The sequence below is a fragment of the Coptis chinensis genome, chromosome 4, assembly GCF_015680905.1.
Source record: "Coptis chinensis isolate HL-2020 chromosome 4, ASM1568090v1, whole genome shotgun sequence".
Lineage (NCBI taxonomy): Eukaryota > Viridiplantae > Streptophyta > Magnoliopsida > Ranunculales > Ranunculaceae > Coptis > Coptis chinensis.
The window spans coordinates 2,263,249-2,284,068 of NC_141459.1; the positions used below are offsets into that span (position 1 = coordinate 2,263,249).

The following is a 20,820-nucleotide window of genomic DNA, read 5'->3' on the forward strand; positions in this document are numbered from 1 at the left end:
ACTCTCCATAAGTTAATTACATCCTCATGGTTCTCTGTGTCACCGATGTACTTGTGTTTGGAGATGGGAAAGATCTCAGCAATGTATTTGGAGTCGTGGTCAGTCTAGTTATGCTAATCACCACCATATTGCTACACTGGTCATGCTCATGATTTGGAGGACCTCAATTGTGTTGGTCGCTCTTTACTTTGTCACATTTTTCCTTATTGAAGGGGTTTATGTTAGTGCGGTCTTCACCAAGATTCCAGAGGGTGGATGGTTACCTTTTGCCATTTCCATCCTGCATTTATCATGTTTGGTTGGTTTTATGAGAGGCAGAGAAAGTTAGAGTATGAAATGACCCATAAAATAACTTAAGACAACATTGGTATGCTTTTGGCCAACCCAGAAATCCAAAGGGTTCCAACACTATGTTTCTTCTACAACAATATTTAAGATGGACTCAGTCTTGTCCTTGGGCATTACATCAAGAATATGAGGTCCTTGTATAAAGTCACTGTTTTCACAACCCTTCGTTACTTGTTGGTTGCTAAAGTGCCTCAACAGGAGTGGATTCTTGTCAAGAATTTGGGCCTTAAAGGGGTGTATGGCTGTGTAATTCAGTATTATTTAGCTTTTAGAGATTACTTAGCTGTTAGAGTAAACCTCCCCTTCTTTGGGGAAGACCTATTGCTATCAATAAAAAGTGTGTGCGTATGAGTTATAGTTGTATAGGTCAGTATATTTTTTATTTTTCGAAAAAAATAAAAATTAGAAACAGTATTAGAGAAATTTGACAGAAGTTCCTAAATTGCAAAAAGCAAACAGTCTGTCAAGAAAAAAAAGTTTGGTCCCCAAACTGTCAAAAGTGTCAAGTTTGATATTCTTTTTAGTTGTTTTTCACCCAAAAATTTTACCAATTTTGCTAATTTTGCTAGTTGGCACATGCAAGTTTAATTATTTTGACCAGCTAGACACATTGTAATCGGATTCAAAAGAAATCAGATCTGATCACATACAACGTGACTATGGAAGTGGGGTTGCGACACCTTTTAAAAAAAAAAGGCAGTGGGGTTACAAAACCTCAATAATCAACAAAAAAAATAAAAATCATGGGTTAGGTGAATCTGGTGATATATAATATAGACAATTCAAAATGGATCCAGCTACAACAACAAGTTTATTAATAGTAAAATCAAACAAAATTTGCTCCTTGGAAATTATTTTTTATTTTTTTATTTTTACTTGCCTTAATGATTTGGTATTTTGGTTACAATAAAATGAATAAATGCCAATGATCACCACATATAAAACGGCTTTCGTACTTTGCTTATTAATATTAATAAATACACACGCATGCACGAGGACCAACAGAGAATCCAAATCCAAATCTCTGACGCACTAGTTAGTAACTTGTTCTCCCTCACTTCTGACTTCCAACGTTTGTGTTTTCGTGTTTTTTTATAGCCACTTTCCCTTCTCTCTATCTTGCCTGCAGATTCTTTTAAGCACAACACATCATCACCCCACCATTTGTTCTCTTCTTCTCGGTATTCATTTCAACTCCTTCATCTGTTGTCCACTGTTTTCTTTGTTTTGCTAACTTTAAAGCTTTGTTTTGCTTCTGTAGTAGAATATCTGCTTCTGTGAGTTCTGAACAAGTTGGTAGAATGACTGTTATAATGGCTGATGAAGAGAATAAGGACAAGAAGTTTGATAGTAAGAGTGGTTCTTTATTGGTCAAGGAGTTGAGAAAGAGTTTTGGGTCGGGTGTAACCAAGAGTTATGAATGGAGAGTGGCTCAGCTAAATAGTATTTTTAAGATGATGGATGAAAATGAGTCAGAGATTGCTGAAGCTCTTGCTAAAGATCTTTCTAAGCATAGCTTCGAGACTTTCTTCTCCGAGGTTCGATTTCTTTTAACTTAATTTTGAGTAAATTAAGGGTAGTACTATGTTTTTTCTTATGAGTCTGGCTTTTATATCAATGTTGATGATTGTTGGATATTTTGGTGCATGAATGATTTGAGATATAGGCTAGAATCTAGTTTGAATTGGGTGGTTAACTGTAACATATAATTGGGATCTTTGTTTTATTGTGAATTTTGGTGAGACTTAAAATGTGGAGTAAACGCCTTTGCAAAGACAATTTCATCCTTGGGCGACAATGGAAACTTGTATTGAAGTAAAAACCCTTTATTTTTAGCTGAATGTATCCGGTGTATGCAAAACAATATAGCTATATATACGACCAAAAAATTATTTGTATTAATGTGTACTACATTTTCTTTTGTTTTCTAAGAATATTCGGCTCAAAATTAATTGTGATATATTTTGGTTTGTAATGCAGATTTCCTTTATAAAGACCTCATGTAAAGTTGCTCTTAAAGAACTAAAACATTGGATGAAGCCGGAAAAGGTAATGTTATATGACCATCATACAGTTTGGAACATTGTTTGAGTTAGAGAAAACGCTATGCTATAAAAGATTTTAACATTTTGCAGGTCAAAACTTCAATTACAACGTTTCCAGCATCAGCAGAAATTGTGTCTGAACCACTAGGAGTTGTATTGGTCATTTCGACATGGAACTATCCTATCAGTATGTGGCATTCCTTGAAATCTTACTTAAGTGCACCTAAATGTATGACTGTATGTTGTAGTCTTACTTAAGTGCCTATCTCTATGTAGAAATCCTTGAATGTCTACCAATGTTTATGTGCTGTTAATTGAAGTTATTTGTGCCATGCTTTTGTTAGTAATGGTATTAATCCTTAGTTTTGTCACATGAGTGTTCATCATAACAGGGATTCATTTCCTTCACATGTTTATGAGTAATCAGCAAGTCCAAATGGATATCATACTCAATATTTAACTTTTTATCATTCCCTTTGCGTATGCTTCAGCCGTGTCTTCGAACTATAGAGGAATATGCAGTTCGCTCGTTTTGCCTCAGCTTTCTGTTTTTTTTTTTGCTTGGTAAGAGGAATAATATATGAACATTTACAAAGAGTTGCAGAAGCTGTGTGAACAGGTCATACAGTCATACCTGTTCTATTCAAAGCTAAATGGACACAAGAACATCACATAAAGTGATAGTCTAATACCAACATTACAATCAAGCAAACCTCATAGGGAGCCTCCCATCTTAGCAGCCATGGTGGCTTTCCCTCAAACACTTGACTCTCATTAGGTTGAAGAGTTGCAGCAACTTTAGCAACTAAATCAGCAGCAACACTGCTCTCCCTCCAAATGGAGGTGATTCTGACATAATGTAACTTACTTAGGCAAACTCTCCATCGAGGCTGTAAGTCCCATGGGAGTTGCCTCAGCTTTCAATTAAAGGTTCCTTTGTCTTCCTTTCTTTTGATTTTCTCCTTTACCTCTTGGACAAAGAGATGTTAAACTAGTGGCTGAACCAAAATATCCTCATTCTGATCAACCCTTCTTCATTTGTTTCCCTTCTACTGCTCGAATTTGAGTTTGTAGTTTATGCTAGATATATGTATGGTTCTTGTTCATTGCTAAACTGTCTTTTTTCCAATTTAGAACCTATTCCTTTCATTTTGTCATTTGGTCTGTTCTTTGAAATTTTGTTTAGATATTCTGTTATATTTTCTCTTAATTAATTCGTATGTGACCATGAAAGTTAATTTTCTAACTTCTCTCAATTTCCTTCCAGTGTTATCTCTTGATCCAATGATTGGAGCTATTGCAGCTGGAAATGCAGTGGTTCTTAAACCATCAGAAATTGCTCCTGCATCATCTTCATTACTTGCAAGATTCATAGAAAAATACCTAGATACTTCTTCCATAAGAGTTGTTGAGGGTGCGGTTCCTGAAACAGCTGCACTGCTAGAACAGAAGTGGGACAAAATATTCTACACGGGTAATTTTGATATCCTATACCTTTTCTTGTTAGATGACTGCAACATATAATATTGACTTTCTATACCTTTAAAATTCTCTATGAATCTTAAATACTACGATATAGATTTTAGTATCAATTCCTTGTCATTTATGTATTTTAAGAGGGAAATTGTTTCTTCTGTTAACGCTTGGTAATGGAAAGTTCACTTGATACCTTTTGCTTGAGTTGACTATTTACTTAAGAAATTTTTGCAGTCGGTTAAGCTCCACTTGAATATGAGGAGTGGCTAATTGTTTGATTTTGCTTTAATCCCTCCGTATCATCCTTAAACGAACGCATATAAGATTGATCTTCAGACCTAGCAAAAATGTCTAAACTATGTTTAAGTATCTGTAATCTTTCCATTGCTACTCTGTTTCTGGTAGGGTCACACGTTCCAGTAGACTAAATATGGGGAGGATGATTGCATGATAAGAAAATCAGTTTTGCTTCTTAGGGTCTGGGGATTCTAGAGGGTATTGTAATAGACCATGAAATGTTGGAAGTGTATAATATTGCATTTGTTTATATTATTCATAGCATTATAGAAATAGTTTTCGGGATTTCCATACATAAGGCAGACTTGGATAAAATCAGATGGAGGTTATTTTCAAGTCTTAGAAGCTTTTTTCTCCGTCTTCCTCTCTTCTTAGAACAGCCTGTGGTCGCTCATTCGTTGATTTTGAATTTTATATCATAAATAATGGATAATCTCAATTTCTGTAGGTAATGGTCGAGTGGCAGATTATAATGAGTGCTGCTGCAAAGCACCTCACACCTGTAGTTCTAGAGCTCGGAGGGAAATCTCCTGTCATAGTTGACTCAAACATCGACTTAAAGGTAAAAAAAATCATTTCACATTTATTTTTCGTCCCATATTCACTGCAAAAGCAGGCTGACCTTATTTTTTATGATGCAAAGGTTGCAAGCAGGCATTATTGCCTATGGAAAGTGGGCATGCAACAATGGGCAAGCTTGCATTGCTCCTGATTACATTATTACCACGAAAGCTTTGGCTCAAGTTGGTAAGAATTTATAGTGGAAGAGATGTACAAGCATTCTGAATAAATCATTTTTGTTTCATTCTTTCATTAGTTCTGTCATTCTATCAGGTAGATGCTTTTACTTAAGTAGATTGGAGGAATTCCACGGGAAAGATCCTATGGAATCAAAAAGAAATATCAGCGTGTTGTGAACTCCAATCACTTTGCACGCTTGACAAAGTTCTTGGATGAGGATAAGGTTTCTGATAAGATTGTCTATGGAGGCCAGCGTGATGAAAAAAACGCCTGTGAGTTTTCCATGACTGCATTGGCTCATGAAATCTTTGTCTTAAAAAAATAGATCAGGTTAGACTGATTATGTGTTTTGCTGCCAATGCAGAAAAATTGCTCCCACCATTTTGTTGGATGTTCCTCAAGACTCTCTAATCATGCAAGAGGAGATTTTTGGTCCATTACTTCCCATTGTCACTGTGAGAGCCCAGGCTGCTTCTGAAACCTTCATCTTTTCTCTTTTTTGTTTTCCTTCTCAAGTTTGATTATGTACAGATGAGAAAGTGTTCAATTACTCTTCGATCAATCATCTCTTCATGCAAGCATCTTGGACGTGAGGCATTTTACAATAATTTCATCATTCTTCTTGGTTTGATGTAGGTCGACAACTTGAAGAAAGCTTTGCTTTGATTCTATCTAAAGATAAGCCTCTTGCAGCTTATCTTTTCACAAAAGACAAAAAACTTGAGCAGAAGTTTGTTAGCACCATCTCTTCTGGAGGGATGATCGTCAACGACACTGTCATCCATGTAATTATATTCCCGTAGTAATTTAATACAAATGCATGCATATGCAATACAGGTGAAGTGTGACATTCAATACAACAATATAGGTCTTGGTGTTCACTTTGTTGGGTTTGTTCTTAGATAAGTGGGAATGTGGGTGTAGATTTTCACCATTCTAAAGTACTTACTCTAAGATGGCATCTGGGATGGCTGGGAGGGGGCATAATGTCCTCTGGACAGTCGCGCACTTTTCCAGGAACTAATCATCCCAACTTCCTTTTTTGCTTCTTATTTGGTTGCAGCTTACGGCTCATACACTACCTTTTGGAGGAGTTGGAGAGAGTGGAGTGGGTGCGTACCATGGAAAGTTCTCATTTGATGCCTTCAGTCACAAGAAGGCAGTTATGTACCGTGGATTTGTAGGTGATGCACCAATAAGGTATCCACCATTTACTCCTCGAAAACAGAGACTTCTGACAGCCCTCCTCAACGGTGATATCTTTGGCGCAATTTTTTCTCTAATTGGATGGTCTAAAGTTTGATTGATGGGATTGGTTGTCTTGATGAATGTTTATACTTTGTATTGAGTTTAAGCGAATTGTATATTCGTGCTTCATGATGAATAATTGATCAGCATGCACGATGAATGTATGGTAACCTTGTCCCCTCCGATTCCTTTTACTAATCGGTGTGCATATTTGAGAATCGATACCATATATATTTAGCAGAAACAATCGGTGTTCACCAGAGAAAAGGTGAAAGTGTCTTTAAATGTGAAACAATACGCAGTATGCAAGGCCCAAAATATCGAATTCTGTGAATATTTCGGTGTACTTAAAAACTGATATATATACCGGATATATCAATTTTTTTTGACCAAACTATTTAAAATATCAAAAATATCGGTAAAAAAATATCATAAAATATTGGAAATATCGGATATTTATATTAAAAAATGGCCAAAAAGTCAAACGATATATATTGTAAATATCGCATATATCGGTTATATCGGTGATATAATATTTTATATCGGAAATTCCAATATATATCGGAAAAAAAATTCAATATTCGGTGGATATATATATCGGATATATTGATATCGGTGTACCAAAAAAACGATATATATATCAGCAATATATCAGAAATATTTTGGGCCTTGGTAGTATGTTACCTGCACGTGCATGTAATAATCATTAATGATGGAAATAAACAGTTATTATTAGTGTGAAGGATTCCCTCAACTCTATAGTAATATAGTGTCTTGATGCAGTTTATTTAGTATTTTGAACAGTTTATTTAGTGTTTTGCCCTCACCATGTAATAAGCATAAATGAAAAAGTTGTTCAAAGCACTATATAAACTATTCAAGATACCATGTCCGTTAATGTTTAAGAGAAAGCTTGTATAGTTGTTCTTCTGAAAGATTTCCTAAAGTCTATAGTATGCCTATGAACTATAACATAACTATGTATTAATATATTAGTATATAAATTAGTATACTGCTATGCAGCAGAGAGGGAGGATGGAGAAGGGAGAGGGAGAGATTGGAGTGGGCGTGGAGAGGGAGAGAAAAAGAGAGGAGGAACGAAAAAAGAAGAAATGAGACAGAAACCAACCAAATGACTTTTTTGTCCACATCACTGAATATGGCTAAATCTAAACCAAAAAATGGGTTAGAGAGCCTAGTTTAAAAAAAAAACAACTAAAAAGCCAAACCAATAATTTTTTTGAGTTTTAATACCCCATCATTTCTTTTCATCCGCATAAGTATTGTTTTATAGAAAATTATTAGAATTTGGGTTTTTGACTCGAGACAAGCCCGCCACCTGTGATTTTTTGAGATAATTTCTTTTTTTTTTTTGCCCTTGCAAAATAACTACTTAGTAGATAAATAACCGCCCTTAATTTATTTTTTGTTCTTCTTCTTTACATAACTTTTTTAAGTTTATGCAATCATCATTCTTTTAATCTTCTCTCAATTTAATCTTTTCGTAAAAGCGCATGATGCTAATCCATGAGCCAAAACAATTCTGATCATCTAATGAGCAAAACACTATTTGGAGAGCAAATGAACAAATCTCACAATAGAGGCAACAAGATGAAAACCACAATGATATCTCGGATCCTAATTTTCTTTTGGGTTCACATCATCAAGTTCGAGACTCGCCTGTCTGATTTAATGGTTTGTAGGGCGATCAAGAATCATGAATGAGAAAGAATTGTTTGAAAAACTACATTTGTGCGTGTGAGTTTATTAAATTCCTTTGCATTACCTTTTGTTTGGGCATAGAATTATACAGAGTTATAAAATGTGAATTTACTTTGACAAAGTTGTGGGAGTGTGTAATTTTTTATGGAAGGTGTAGGAGAACACCTTACTTTTACTTGGTTGATGTTCAACAGTTTCGGTTTGTGATTATCAATGGTATTAATGGTATATATATTTTTTTTTTTACTTGACTATACTTCTTCCTCAACACCTCGTATCTCTGATGCTTGCTATATGTCGAGTTTTGATGCACATGACTCTCCCCTTATTTTATAAATTTGTAAATCCCCCATCTTAAATCTTAAAAATCAATGGTTTGAATTGTATGGATACACTTTGCAGATTCTATAAAAACGCTTTTTCTTGAATGCAAACATTTTAAAATCTGAATCCTAGCGTTATAATAAACGTATACATTTTAAAAATGAGATGCACTATGTTATAAACTTATATATTTTAAAATCTAGAATCGACCACGTTATAAACTTATACATTTTAAAATGCATACACACCACGCATTTTAAAATACAGATACAAAATGCATTTGATTATTTATTTTGTGGGTTTGATTAACTACTATTAAATACAACGGGTTGGTTTAGGGTTTAGACTTAGAGTCTAGTTTATAGAGGTTAGAATTTAGTGTCTTAATGTTTAGAGTTTAGGCTTAGGATCTAGTTTATAAAGATTTTGGGTTTAGTGTCCAGTGATTTGGAGTTTACACTTAACGACTAGTGTCAAATGCCTCAACAAAATATTGGAGGTATAATATTTTGAGTTTTTTCATTATATGCATTTTTAAATGTAAAGATAGATGGTTATAAATGAAATTTTTGTGTGAAATTAAAATTTTTGTTTTGCATTCCACTAGGATAGATAATCGGTTATGTTTGTTTCCAAGTGAAGATATTTTCGTATATTATGGATAAAGTTGGGTAACAGATGTTCAGTTCATATTCTGTTCAAATTGGGATATTAAATTCTTAAAAAAAATTTAAGGAGTCTTATAACGGCCTAATTTAAAACATCGTGCACTCAACCATCTCGCGCACTGAGTAGTGGCAGTCAATGCAAATCCCACCACAAACAAAATAAAATATGTGGTAGTGATCAACAGGAATCTTGATGTGGGTACTGAAAAGGATATATACATACATTTAACATATGTGGTCGACAATAAATGCCAAAACAATCATGTACAAAACGGTTTCCGTACTTTGCTTATTAATCACACGGAGGACAACAGCCGAATCTAAAATCTCTGACGTACGTAACTTGTTTTCCCTGACTTCTGACATCCCAACGTTTGTTGTTTTGTTTAGATAGACAGATAGATATTATATATCCACTTGGCCTGCAGATTCTTTAAGCTTTGTTTTGCTTGTGCTGTAGACCTGTAGTAGAATATCTGCTTCTCTGAGTTTTGAACAAGTTGGTATAATGGCTGATGAAGAGAATAAGAACAAGAAGTTTGATAGTGAGAGTGCTTCTGTATTGGTTAAGGAGTTGAGAAAGAGTTTTGGGTCGGGTGTAACCAAGAGTTATGAATGGAGAGTGGCTCAGATAAATAGTATTATTAAGATGATGGATGAAAATGAATCAGAGATTGCTGAAGCTCTTGCTAAAGATCTTTCTAAGCCTAAGTTCGAGAGTTTGTCGCCGAGGTTCGATTTCTTTTTACATCATTTTCATTTATGATTCTAGTTTGAATTGGGTATCAGTTTACTTAATTTTGGGAGATTTGTTTACTGGTCTTGTTATTGTCAATGTTGGTGAGACTTAAATGTAAAAGTAAAACCCTTTGCAACGACAATTTCATCCTTGGCAACAATGGATTTTATGTATTAACTTGTGGTGCATTTTGTGTTTAAAATTTGAGATCTTTAGGCTTGTAGTGCAGATTTCTATGACAAAGACCTCATGTAAACTGGCTCTTTAAAGAACTAAAACACTGGATGAAGCCGCAAAAGGTAATGTTATATGAACATTCAGTTTGGAAATTGTTTGTCTTTTGACTTATGCAGAAAACGCTATATCATGCAAGATTTTAACATTTTGCAGGTCAAAAACTGAAATTACAACTTTTCCGTCATCAGCAGAAATTGTGTCTGAACCACTAGGAGCTGTATTGGTCATCTCGACATGGAACTATCCTATCTGTATGTAGCAATCATTGAAATCTTACTTAGATGCACGCCTATATGTATGACTGTATCTGACTTAAGTGCCTATCAGTATTTAGCAATCCTTGAATGTATACAAATAATTATGTGCTACTGATTCAAGTTATTCGTGTTTTATCTTTAGTTCCTAATGGTATTGTTCCAGATTTTTGTCACTTCAGTGTTCATCATAACAGGGATTCATTTCCTTTATATGTTTATGAGTAATCAATAAGTCCAAATAGACTGTATATGGTCATATCATATTCCTTTGCTTACCCTGCAACCGTGTTCTTCGAACTATCTAGGAATATTGAGTTCGCTCATTTGCCTCAGCTTTCTACCAAAAGTTCCTTCATTTTCCTTTCTTTTGATTTTGTTCTTTACCTCTTGGAAAAAATTATTTAACTCGTGGCTAAACTATTGTATCCTAATTCTGATCAACTCTTCTTCATTTTTTTCCCTTCTATTGCTCGAATTTGAGTTTGTAGTTTTTTGCTAGATATTAAGGGTTCTTGCTCATTGCCGAACATCTTTTCTAATTTGAAACTCATTCATTTCATTTTTTTCAGGTGGTCTGGTTTTGAAGTTTTGATTAAATCCTCTGTTATATTATTCTTAATTCCTATGTGACCATGAAATTAATTTTTAAACTTCTCTTCTGTTTCCTTCCAGTGTTATCTCTTGATCCAATCATTGGAGCTGTTGCAGCTGGGAATGCAGTGGTTCTTAAACCATCAGAAATTGCTCCTAAGGGCCATCTTCATTACTTGCAAGATTCATAGAAAATACCTAGATACTTCTTCCATAAGAGTTATTTGAGGTGCTGCTCCTGAAGCAGCTGCACTGCTAGAACAGAAGTGGGACAAAATATTGGCCATTGGTTTTAATCCTATACCTTTCTAGTTGGATAACTGCAATCTAGGATTTTGATTTTCATATATAACAATCAAAATCTACAAGGCGTTTTTAAAATTCTCTATAAATCTTAAATACTACTTACACAGTCTTAGTATCAATTCCTCGTTATAATTATAGTTTACTAGTTTAGAAAGGAAATTATTTCTTCTGTTGGTAAAGGAAAGTTTCATTGATACCTTTTGTTTGAGACACAGTCTTAGGATCAATTCCGTGTCATAATTATAGTTTAGAAAGGAATTTCTTCTGTTGGTGAAGGAAAGTTTACTTGATACCTTTTGCTTGAGTTGACTGCCTGCTTAGAAATTTTGAATTCACTAAAGCTTAAGCTCCACTAGGATATAAGGGGAGGGCTATTTTTATTTTTATTTCTCATTCTAATTCATCCTGAAAATGAACACATTTAAGATTGATCTTCAGACATAGCTAAGATAGCTTAACTTTTAGGTGAAGTGTCAGTCATCTTCCATCACTACTCCATTTCTGATAGAGTCTCAAGTTTCAGTGACTTAATGTGAGGAGGACAATTGCATGAAAAGGAAATCAGTCTTTGCTTGTTAGGGTATGGGGATTCTAGAGGGTCTTGTATAGACCATGAAAGTGTATATGAGTACACATGTATTGCATCCCTTTGTATTATTCCTAACATTATAGAAATAGTTTTCGTGCTTTCAGACATGAGGCAGACTTGATAAAATCCATGAGATGGAGGTTATTTTCAAGTCTTGACATTTTCCCTGTCTCTCTCTTCTTAGAACAGCCTGTGGTCACTCATTGGTTGATTTTGAATTTTATATATAAAATTAGTTCACTACAATTTAAACAAGAAAGTAAGAAAGTTTTGACATAAGAAAACTATGAAGAAGGGGATTAAGGAGAGATATAGTTGTAAGATCTAAATCTTCTTGTTCATCTGTTCATCTAAAGAAATAACGAAATGGATAAAAGTATAAAACTACTATACATTGGAAACTTACTAAATTGATGGAGAGAGTTGAATGCGTAAAGGCTGAAGGAATTCTCAACTCAGATTGATCTGAAGTCAATCCACACGGAGTTTGGACCAAAACTCAGCACCAAATTTTACAGTGATTGACAAGAAAAGGGCAGTGCTTAAGGTATTCCCTTGCACTAAATTTTACTTTCTCAAGAGTACAACACATAATTCCACATGCCCTTCCCATACATGCATTACATGAGCATATTCGTCAATCAGTCAAAACAGGTGTAACTAGACATACTTCTCTCTGTACTTTGGCTTTGAATCCTTAATCAACTTGGATTCCACAGATGCAGTTTGAGAGTCATTTGGGCTGTTAAAAACAGAGGAAGCTCCATCTCCAGCCACTTCAGATGGTTTTCTAAAAATCTAAATGCGACTCTTGGATACATCTTGCAATCCTCACTGTAAGGTCCCTTCTTCACCAAGGGTTAGCAACTTAGCAAAATACTGCTATAGCGCGGAAGCCAAGAATCTGTTCACAAGCGGCAACCCAACGTGAAACATGGATGTTCAGGGAAATGGGTGTCCGTGGAGCCATCTTTCTTAGTACTGGGGTAAAAGAATACAAGCCTCCCACCCATGACAAGCATCCGAGCAGCGAGTTCAAAACAAATCGTGTATGCACTCAGCTAAGCTGTAAGCGCAGTTGATGGTAATGTGGTCTAACTGTTTGCCATCAGGGAACAGTATATGGATCACAATACCCTTCAATACCCCCAGGGCACCAGATTTACGTCCCTCCAAACAGCATAAGGAGGATCATATATAATGGCATCGAACACCTAACAAAGAAAATGTCATACAAAAACTGGTAGCAGGTTCAGTTGATCACTAACAAATATACTTTGCAAAAGCAAGACAGACATGCACATTCAATTTATAGGCTAAAGCAGCACAAAAAACATCAGAATTTCCTTACAGCAGGGCATAATATAGAACGAGACTCATACTCAAATAACAAATATAAATGATGTTGTTCAATTGCAGATCTGACTGTGTTAACGGTCACACTATATCATACTCAAAAAAAAAATGTTAGGCTTTTTAATTATGAGCTAATATATTACAGGTTTAGGGTTCTCTTTACATACTTAGGTTGAAGCCGGAGTTGTATTGCAAGGACACCATTTAGGTACATGAGAAAACAGATAGAGACATAATTTTAGATGAGCAACATGAAAGCACAAGGGACTACCTCTTTTAGTCCAGGACGCCAAGGAGGAAGATTGTTATCTGCCCTTAACAAAGAAACTGGCATTGGCAACCCATACTGCAAAAAAAAAAAACATGAATATTATACAAATAATATACATGAATGTGTCTAAACTTGACAAACCAAATTTTAACAATTCTATTAGTCATCAAGCAAAAATGTATTCACAGAACTCTAACGAACTGGTCAAGGCTACTCAAAGAAATATTCCCATTATGGATGGATCCATATCAATTTTCCTTTCACATGCAGACTAACATCAAACTTTTTCGAATGAATTCGGGATTTAAATTTTCTAGATATGCTCTCAATACACACATACAGGAAAATACATCTCCCTACATTCAGATCCTCTGAACTAACATAGGCAGGTCATAGTGACAGTGTCGAGTAGCATAACCAATCTAGTGAAATACCTGCTCGAAATTGCTTCAAACATTGCACTCTGGGCCACGCCCATCACGTACTACTCTAATGTCAATATCTGCATCCTGAAAATTTAATGTTAGTCTAATCAAACCATATCACTGACCACTAATTTAAGGTGGAAAATGCATGCTGTATAAAGACACAGGTTGAGAGGATAGGTTAATGTTGAAAGAGAAATGATGACAATATATGAGAGGCACAGACCATTGTCATTGCCCCCAGTGTGCAGCCCCAACAAGAATGCATCAAGGGAACAATTTTACCATTCTATCAAACTAGAATTGAAAACTCCATCTAAAGGTACTACATTTTCCAGATATAAATGGTACAACGTAAACTGAAACAAACCTTGAAAGGTATATATTATATGAGATTCTGCATTTAATATGAGACAAATTCTCATTTTAATAGGGGATGACGTGGAACTTTTAATAGAGATCGAAAAAATATCCCTTGTGGGAGCTTTTAATATTAAGATATAGATAGATATCTTATTATTGTTATTATTTTGGTAATTTCCTATATCTTATTTTAGAGCAAATAAAAAAATCAATGACCAAACCTATATCTTATTTTTATTTGCTCATTGATTCAAGCATCAAATAATTAGAGTGTTTCTCCTGAATTATGCTAGTTTGGTTTATATATGTTATTACCGGAGACAACAAAGTTGAATTTTTTAAATCTGAGAGCCATTTTTAAATATATGGGGTGTTGATATGTGTTTTGTGTTTTATAGTTGTTTTTTTTACTTCAGTTCATTATATTGATTGATCCCAAATTGTGAATTGTGATATGACAAAAGTGTTTGTGTCACTATCATGTAAGTAAATGATTTTTATTGGTTAAGAACCATAATATCTTACTAAAACAACATCACAAAATAAGCTTAATAAATTATAACTTATTTTTAACATTACAACCCTAATAAATAATGTCTCCAAAATTATTTTCCAAGATCATGATAAAGCTTATAAATATTTTTGCCCTCTCCCGCTTTTATTTGCTTTTAATGTTCATATTCTCATATTATTTTAGTCTAGATAAAAACGGTGTAAAATTTATTCAATATTTGAAAAAAAAATTGTCTCAGTTATATAAATAATAACCAATATGTTTAAAATCAGATAACATCATGAAATAAATCTAATGAATCAACATTGATCACAAAAAATGTATCATCACTTATGTTTATACCATGAAATAACATCTCTAAGGCTGTAAAGTATATATATGTTACAAACCATTGCTAGAGGGATTAGAGAAGAATGCTACATATTGCTAGGTGTTTGTGAGAAAGCATGAGAAATGTAAAAGATTGGATCTAGAGATATAGGGTGTTGTCAATTACCAAATTAAAAAAAACAAAAACAAAAAAAAAAAACAAAAATCGCCCTAATTATTTTATTTTGTAAAATTCAAGTTATCGATTATCAAAAAAAAATATATATATATAGAGTGTTGCCATCGGAAACCAAGCACATAAAAATTTGTTGCATGTTTGTCATAATTATTTGTAAAAATTGTTATCATTATAAAAAAAAAAAACAAAAAAAAAAAAAAGATATAGAGTGATCATCTCAAATCACTCTCATAATCAATGACTTGTAAGGTTTATTAAAGGGGCTTTTGCAAGCCCACCACAAATACTAAAATGTGTTTCAATACACTTTAGGCTATAAGCTAAAAAGGATTGTTGGGTTGCTCACCATTATATTTTGGAAATAATTCAACCCAAAATTTGGGGAATAAGGATGAAAATCCAACAGAGGCACAAAAGCTCTCCTATGACGATGGACAAGCACCCTATGGTGGGAATGATGAGTGCGAAAAAAATATAAAAATTGAATTGTAGAGAGAATGAGTGAAATTTCAGTGTGGAGTATGAAGTCTATTTATAGAGAGATAAGAAAGATCTAGAACCACTCCCAAATGTTTTAAACAATTGAATTCCCGCAGAATTTCATGGGTTTTGAGAATTTTTTAGTGTTTTGTGTTTTAAAATTTTGAATGTTTTGAAATTTTGAAATTTTTGAAAAGATTTTGGGGCAAATTTTAAATGTTTTGAAATTTTAAATAAAAATATATTTTCCCACAAAAAAAAATTAAAAAATAGTAAAATAGTTGTTCTTATGTTTTTTATATTGATATATGTTTTGTTCTTTTATAGTTGTTTTTTTCTACTTCAGTTCATTATATTGATTGATCCCAAATTGTGAATTGTGATATGATGAATGTGTTCGTGTCACTGCCATATAAGTTATAAATGACTCTTTATTGGTTAAGAACTATAGTATATTACAAAAAAACATCGCAATATAAGTTTAATAAATTATAACTTATTTTTTGAACATTACAACCCTAATAAATAATGTCTCCAAAATTATTTTCCGATCATAATAAAGCTTATAAATACTTTTGCCCTCTCCATTTTTTTATTTGCTTTTAATGTTCATATTCTCATGTTATTTTAGTCTAGATAAAAGCGGTGTAAAATTTATTTAATATTTAAAAAAAAAAAATTGTCTTAGTTATATAAATAATAACCAATATGCTTAAAATCGGATAACATCACAAAATAAATCTAATGAATCAAATCAATCACAAAAATGTATCATAAAATGTTTAACATAAAATAACATGAAATAAATCCAATCAACACATTTCATGTGTCCTCATTTACCTCACTCAATTACATAATGACGATTATCTATTTTAAAGACAAGATATACTATTCCACATAAGCTACAACATATATGACTATGGATTATGGCTTAAGCATAGCCTAGCAAGAATATGGCTCTTAGAGACAGATTTTATATGTCAATATGGTGTAAGTATAACAACACAGTATAGTTCCTTTACCACAAAAAAAAAACCATATAGTTCCCTTATATGTTCTTAAGACCGCTTGGTGCTAATCACTATGTCAGAGAGGGGTTGATAATTTGATATGTAACTTGATGTCATTAGTTTTACATGTCTGAAAATTCATATTTTTATTGAAAAGTACGGTTTGATGCTTTAGAATTTGAGTAATCTTATTTCCTATTTACATTGCCATTTGTCAATTTTAGTTGGTTCGAGAAGAAAATGGAGATTTCATGTGTTCACATCATAGCTGTAGCTATTATATGGCCAATGGGTTTTCTCATATTTGCTGTTTAACAATTCAACATATAGTACAACAAATATTTGGTTTATAGCTTGCAGAGGAATGTCGGATCTTAAGGATGATTTTAAGGATTGAGATAATTTTGCTGCTCACAATAGAAATTGTGTTCTGTAGTTCTGTACTAGAAATCAAAACTTCATCAGGCAAACCAACTATAGAAACTAGAGTGAAAAAAAAATAAAATCGTGGGGAGATTTTTCTAAGACATTCTGATGTAAGAAAAAGTTAAAGAGTTATGAAGTTAGGGCATCACCAATGGGACCTTTATATGGCCCTTTATCTTCATATTTAATGGAACAATAGAAAATGGGCTTCCAATGCAGTATGTATATGCCCCTCTATACTTAGCATCCTCTAAAATTGTCTCTATTTCTATCACATTTATAGAGAGCCCGGTCCGTTTCGCGAGGTCAATAAAAATACATCCATAAATATTTCAAAGGATAAAAGCCCAGCATAATTGGCATAAGGCGCTCTTAACCTCAAGATTATTTAGTCCCAAACTTTGCCAGAGTGTCCACTGTTAACCAGATTGCTCAATATCTTTGAATTTTAACTTTGATTATAAGGTTCGCGTTGTAGAACACATGATTTAGAGATCCTTTATACCAAGCTTCTCCTTCAAACTAACCTTAAAAATGGTGACATGGCCCTCTATTTTGAGGGCCTACATTGGTGATGCCCTAACGGACCACAAATTTGTGCCATGTGTTATAATTTTCCATTCAAGTGTACATACTAAGTGATCGGATGACTCTCATTTCCCATCTGGGGGGGGGGGACGGTAATGCTCGTTAACGCAAGAAGTTTTGACAACTAAAGACACTTAAGGCCAAACAAAACACTACTATCAATTTTTATAAGCTTTCTCTTGTAGTAGTATAAAGTAAGAAGGGGTGTCTACCACATTCAAGCTAATGGATCCTAGTTTTAACGACACCTATTAACCAAAGGAAAAGTGAGAGAAGGGTTTTAGTTTTGTAAAAAACAACTACTTATATTATTTAAAATACAAGAAAGTAAGAAAGTAAATGAAGTTGAAAAGACAATAATAAGAAGTAAAGGAAGTTTTGACATAAGAAATCTATGAAGAAGAAGGGGATTAAGGAAAGATATAGTTGTAAGATCTAAATCTTCAGTTCATCTAAAGAAATAACGAAATGGATAAAACTACTATACATTGGAAACTTACATCATCACATTGGTTTTCACTTAAATAGCCTTAATTGATGGAGAGAGTTGAATGTGTAAATGCTGAAGGAATTCTCAACTCAGATTGATCTGAAGCCAATCCACACATAGTTTGGACCAAAACTCAGCACCAAATGTTATGAATATACAACTTAAATGTACTTATTCTTTACCAATTACCAAACAGTACAAACTTTTTGTCTTGTAAGTGTCTTGTACTTATTTGTTAAATCCGAGCCTAGTATAGAAACACTATGTCCTTAAGACTGATTTTCTCCCTCACGGTGCTTGAAGGTTGATAGGAAACTATCTCCCAAGATTTAACGAATTTCTTTCTATAGAAAGCTAGCATTTCAATTTTATAGAATCAACGAACAAAACATAGTATTTGACTAAGAACAGAGGGAGAAAAGAAAGATCAGAAAATGTGTGATGGTGTGTCTTTTCTCCAAATTTATCCACTATTTATAAATGAGAAGTGCATTTTCAAACAACAGAGTGACTCTTTGAAAAAGTTTGAAAAGTTGTATGTTTCAAAAAAGACGACTATTTTGGCATAAAGTCTTGTTTCTTACATTTTAAGGTGCTTATTTCGAAAGGTCACACCTTTTCGCATAAAACACCTGCTTTTAAACCAAATTACTTCATTCTGAAAGGTAAGTGACTTTTTAGGCATAATGAACTGTTTTGAACCAATGCACCATTTGAAAAAAAGTTTTTTCTCTCTTCGCACGTCTTGGTTCAAGTGAAACCCACTGACAATAAAAGGGCAGTGCTTAAGGTATTCCCTTGCACTAAATTTTACTTTCTCAAGAGTACAGCACATAATTCCACATGACCTTCACATACATGCATTACATGAGCATATTCGTCAATCAGTCAAAAATGCTACAGGTGTAACTAGACATACTTCCCTCTGTACTTTGGCTTTGAATCCTTAATCAACTTGGATTCCACAGATGCAGTTTGAGAGTCATTTGGGCTAAAAACAGCAGAATGAAGCTTTCCATCTTCCAGCCACTTCAGATGGTTTCTCTAAAATCTAAATGCATTTTGACAGCTGCATCTGCAATCTCCTCACTGTAAGGTCCCTTCTTCACCATGGTTAGCAACTTAGCAAAATACGGCTATAGCGGAAGCTAAGAATCTGTTCACAAGCGGCAACTAACATGAAACATGGATGTTCAGGGAAATGGGTGTCTGTGGAGCCATCTTCTCTTAGTACTGGGTAAAGAATACAAGCCTCCCACCCATGACAAGCATCCGAGCAGCGAGTTCAAACAAATCGTGGATGCACTCAGCTAAGCTGTAAGGCGCAGTTGATGGTACGTGGTCTAACCGTTTGTCATCAGGAACAGTATATGGATCAACAATACCCTTCAATAATTTGCGGCCACCAGATTTACGGCCCCAGCACAAACCCCATAAGGAGGATCATATATAATGGCATCGAACACCTAACAAAGAAATATCATACAAAACTGGTAGCAGGTTAAGTTGATCACTAACAAATATACTTGGCAAAGCAAGACAGACATGCACATTCACTTATAGGCTACAGCACAAAAACATCATAATTTCCTTACAGGGCATAATATAGAACGAGACTCATACTCAAACAAATATAAATGATGTTGTTCAATTGCAGATCTGACTGTGTAAACGGTCACACTATATCATATTCAAAACAAAAATGTTAGGCTTTTTAATTATGAGCTAATATATTACAGGTTTAGGGTTCTCTTTACATACTTGGGTTGAAGCAGGAGTTGCATTGCAAGGACACCATTTAGGTATATGAGAAAACTGATAGAGACATAATTTTAAATGAGCAACATGAAAGCACAAGGGCTACCTCTTTTAGTCCAGGACGCCAAGGAGGAAGATTGTTATCTGCCCTTAACAAAGAAACTGGCATTGGCAACCCATACTGCAAAAAAAAAAACATGAATATTATACAAATAATATACATGAATGTGTCTAAACTTGACAAACCAAATTTTGACAATTCTATTAGTCATCAAGCAAAAATGTATTCACAGAACTCTAACGAACTGGTCAAGGCTACTCAAAAAAATATTCCCATTAATCCATTATGGATGGATCCATATCAATTTTCCTTTCACATGCAGACTAACATCAAACTTTTTCGAATGAACTCAGGATTTAAATTTTCTAGATATGCTCTCAATACACACATACAGGAAAAATACATCTCCCTACATTCAGATCCTCTGAACTAACATAGGCAGGTCATAGTGACAGTGTCGAGTAGCATAACCAATCTAGTGAAATACCTGCTCGAAATTGCTTCAAACATTGCACTCTGGGCCACGCCCATCACGTACTACTCTACATCTAATGTCAATATCTGCATCCTGAAAATTTAATGTTAGTCTAATCAAACCATATCACTGACCCCACTCATTTAAGGTGGAAAATGCATGCTGTATAAAGACACAGGTTGAGAGGATAAGTTACTGTTGAAAGAGAAATGATGACAATATATGAGAGGCACAGACCATTGTCATTGCCCCAACAAGAATGCATCCAGTACCAACAAATGGATCATATACAAGCTTCCCCGGTGTCACCACTCACCAAGGCTTGATTGGCCATAAGAAAAGCCATTTCTGCATCCATGGCAGCCAACCTTATAATCAATTTAATATAATCAGATAAAAGTCATAGCGAAGAAGGTGAATGCCTGGTGCCAACTACGAGCCCTCCAGGGATCAATTTTACCATTCTATCAAACTAGAATTGAAAACTCCATCTAAAGGTACTACATT

At 34.1% G+C, this 20,820-nt stretch overlaps 1 protein-coding gene, 2 long non-coding RNA genes and 2 pseudogenes across 4 annotated transcripts; 4 read left to right on the top strand and 1 right to left on the bottom strand.

The window, feature by feature from the left end:
• Window positions 1-1,262: 1,262 nt before the first annotated feature.
• On the top strand, window positions 1,263-4,878 carry LOC147501143 (aldehyde dehydrogenase family 3 member H1-like; annotated as a pseudogene). The gene is made up of 7 exons (XR_015219754.1): window positions 1,263-1,529; window positions 1,610-1,886; window positions 2,329-2,397; window positions 2,484-2,580; window positions 3,661-3,867; window positions 4,615-4,728; window positions 4,810-4,878. The product of XR_015219754.1 is annotated as an aldehyde dehydrogenase family 3 member H1-like (transcript).
• A 372-nt stretch (window positions 4,879-5,250) lies between these two features.
• On the top strand, window positions 5,251-6,422 carry LOC147501144 (aldehyde dehydrogenase family 3 member I1, chloroplastic-like). Its single transcript, XM_086606185.1, has 3 exons — window positions 5,251-5,362; window positions 5,544-5,692; window positions 5,971-6,422. Exons 1-3 carry the CDS (start codon window positions 5,266-5,268, stop codon window positions 6,208-6,210), a joined length of 486 nt encoding a protein of 161 aa, XP_086462311.1. The 5' UTR covers window positions 5,251-5,265; the 3' UTR covers window positions 6,211-6,422.
• A 2,534-nt stretch (window positions 6,423-8,956) lies between these two features.
• On the top strand, window positions 8,957-9,511 carry LOC147501145 (uncharacterized). Its single transcript, XR_015219771.1, has 2 exons — window positions 8,957-9,203; window positions 9,330-9,511. It is a non-coding gene; the product is annotated as an uncharacterized LOC147501145 (long non-coding RNA).
• A 237-nt stretch (window positions 9,512-9,748) lies between these two features.
• Window positions 9,749-10,887, top strand: LOC147501146 (uncharacterized). The gene is made up of 3 exons (XR_015219772.1): window positions 9,749-9,907; window positions 9,999-10,096; window positions 10,775-10,887. It is a non-coding gene; the product is annotated as an uncharacterized LOC147501146 (long non-coding RNA).
• Window positions 10,888-18,928: 8,041 nt separating this feature from the next.
• Window positions 18,929-20,811, bottom strand: LOC147501147 (uncharacterized; annotated as a pseudogene).
• Window positions 20,812-20,820: the final 9 nt, after the last annotated feature.

What these genes read in the sequence shown, in the direction of transcription:
- LOC147501144 (XM_086606185.1), top strand. Translation starts at nt 5,266, where the DNA reads ATGCAGAAAAATTGCTCCCACCATTTTGTTGGATGTTCCTCAAGACTC. An exon ending in CATTACTTCCCATTGTCACT is followed by an intron (nt 5,363 to 5,543) that starts GTGAGAGCCCAG and finishes GGTTTGATGTAG; the next exon opens with GTCGACAACTTGAAGAAAGC. An exon ending in TCAACGACACTGTCATCCAT is followed by an intron (nt 5,693 to 5,970) that starts GTAATTATATTC and finishes ATTTGGTTGCAG; the next exon opens with CTTACGGCTCATACACTACC.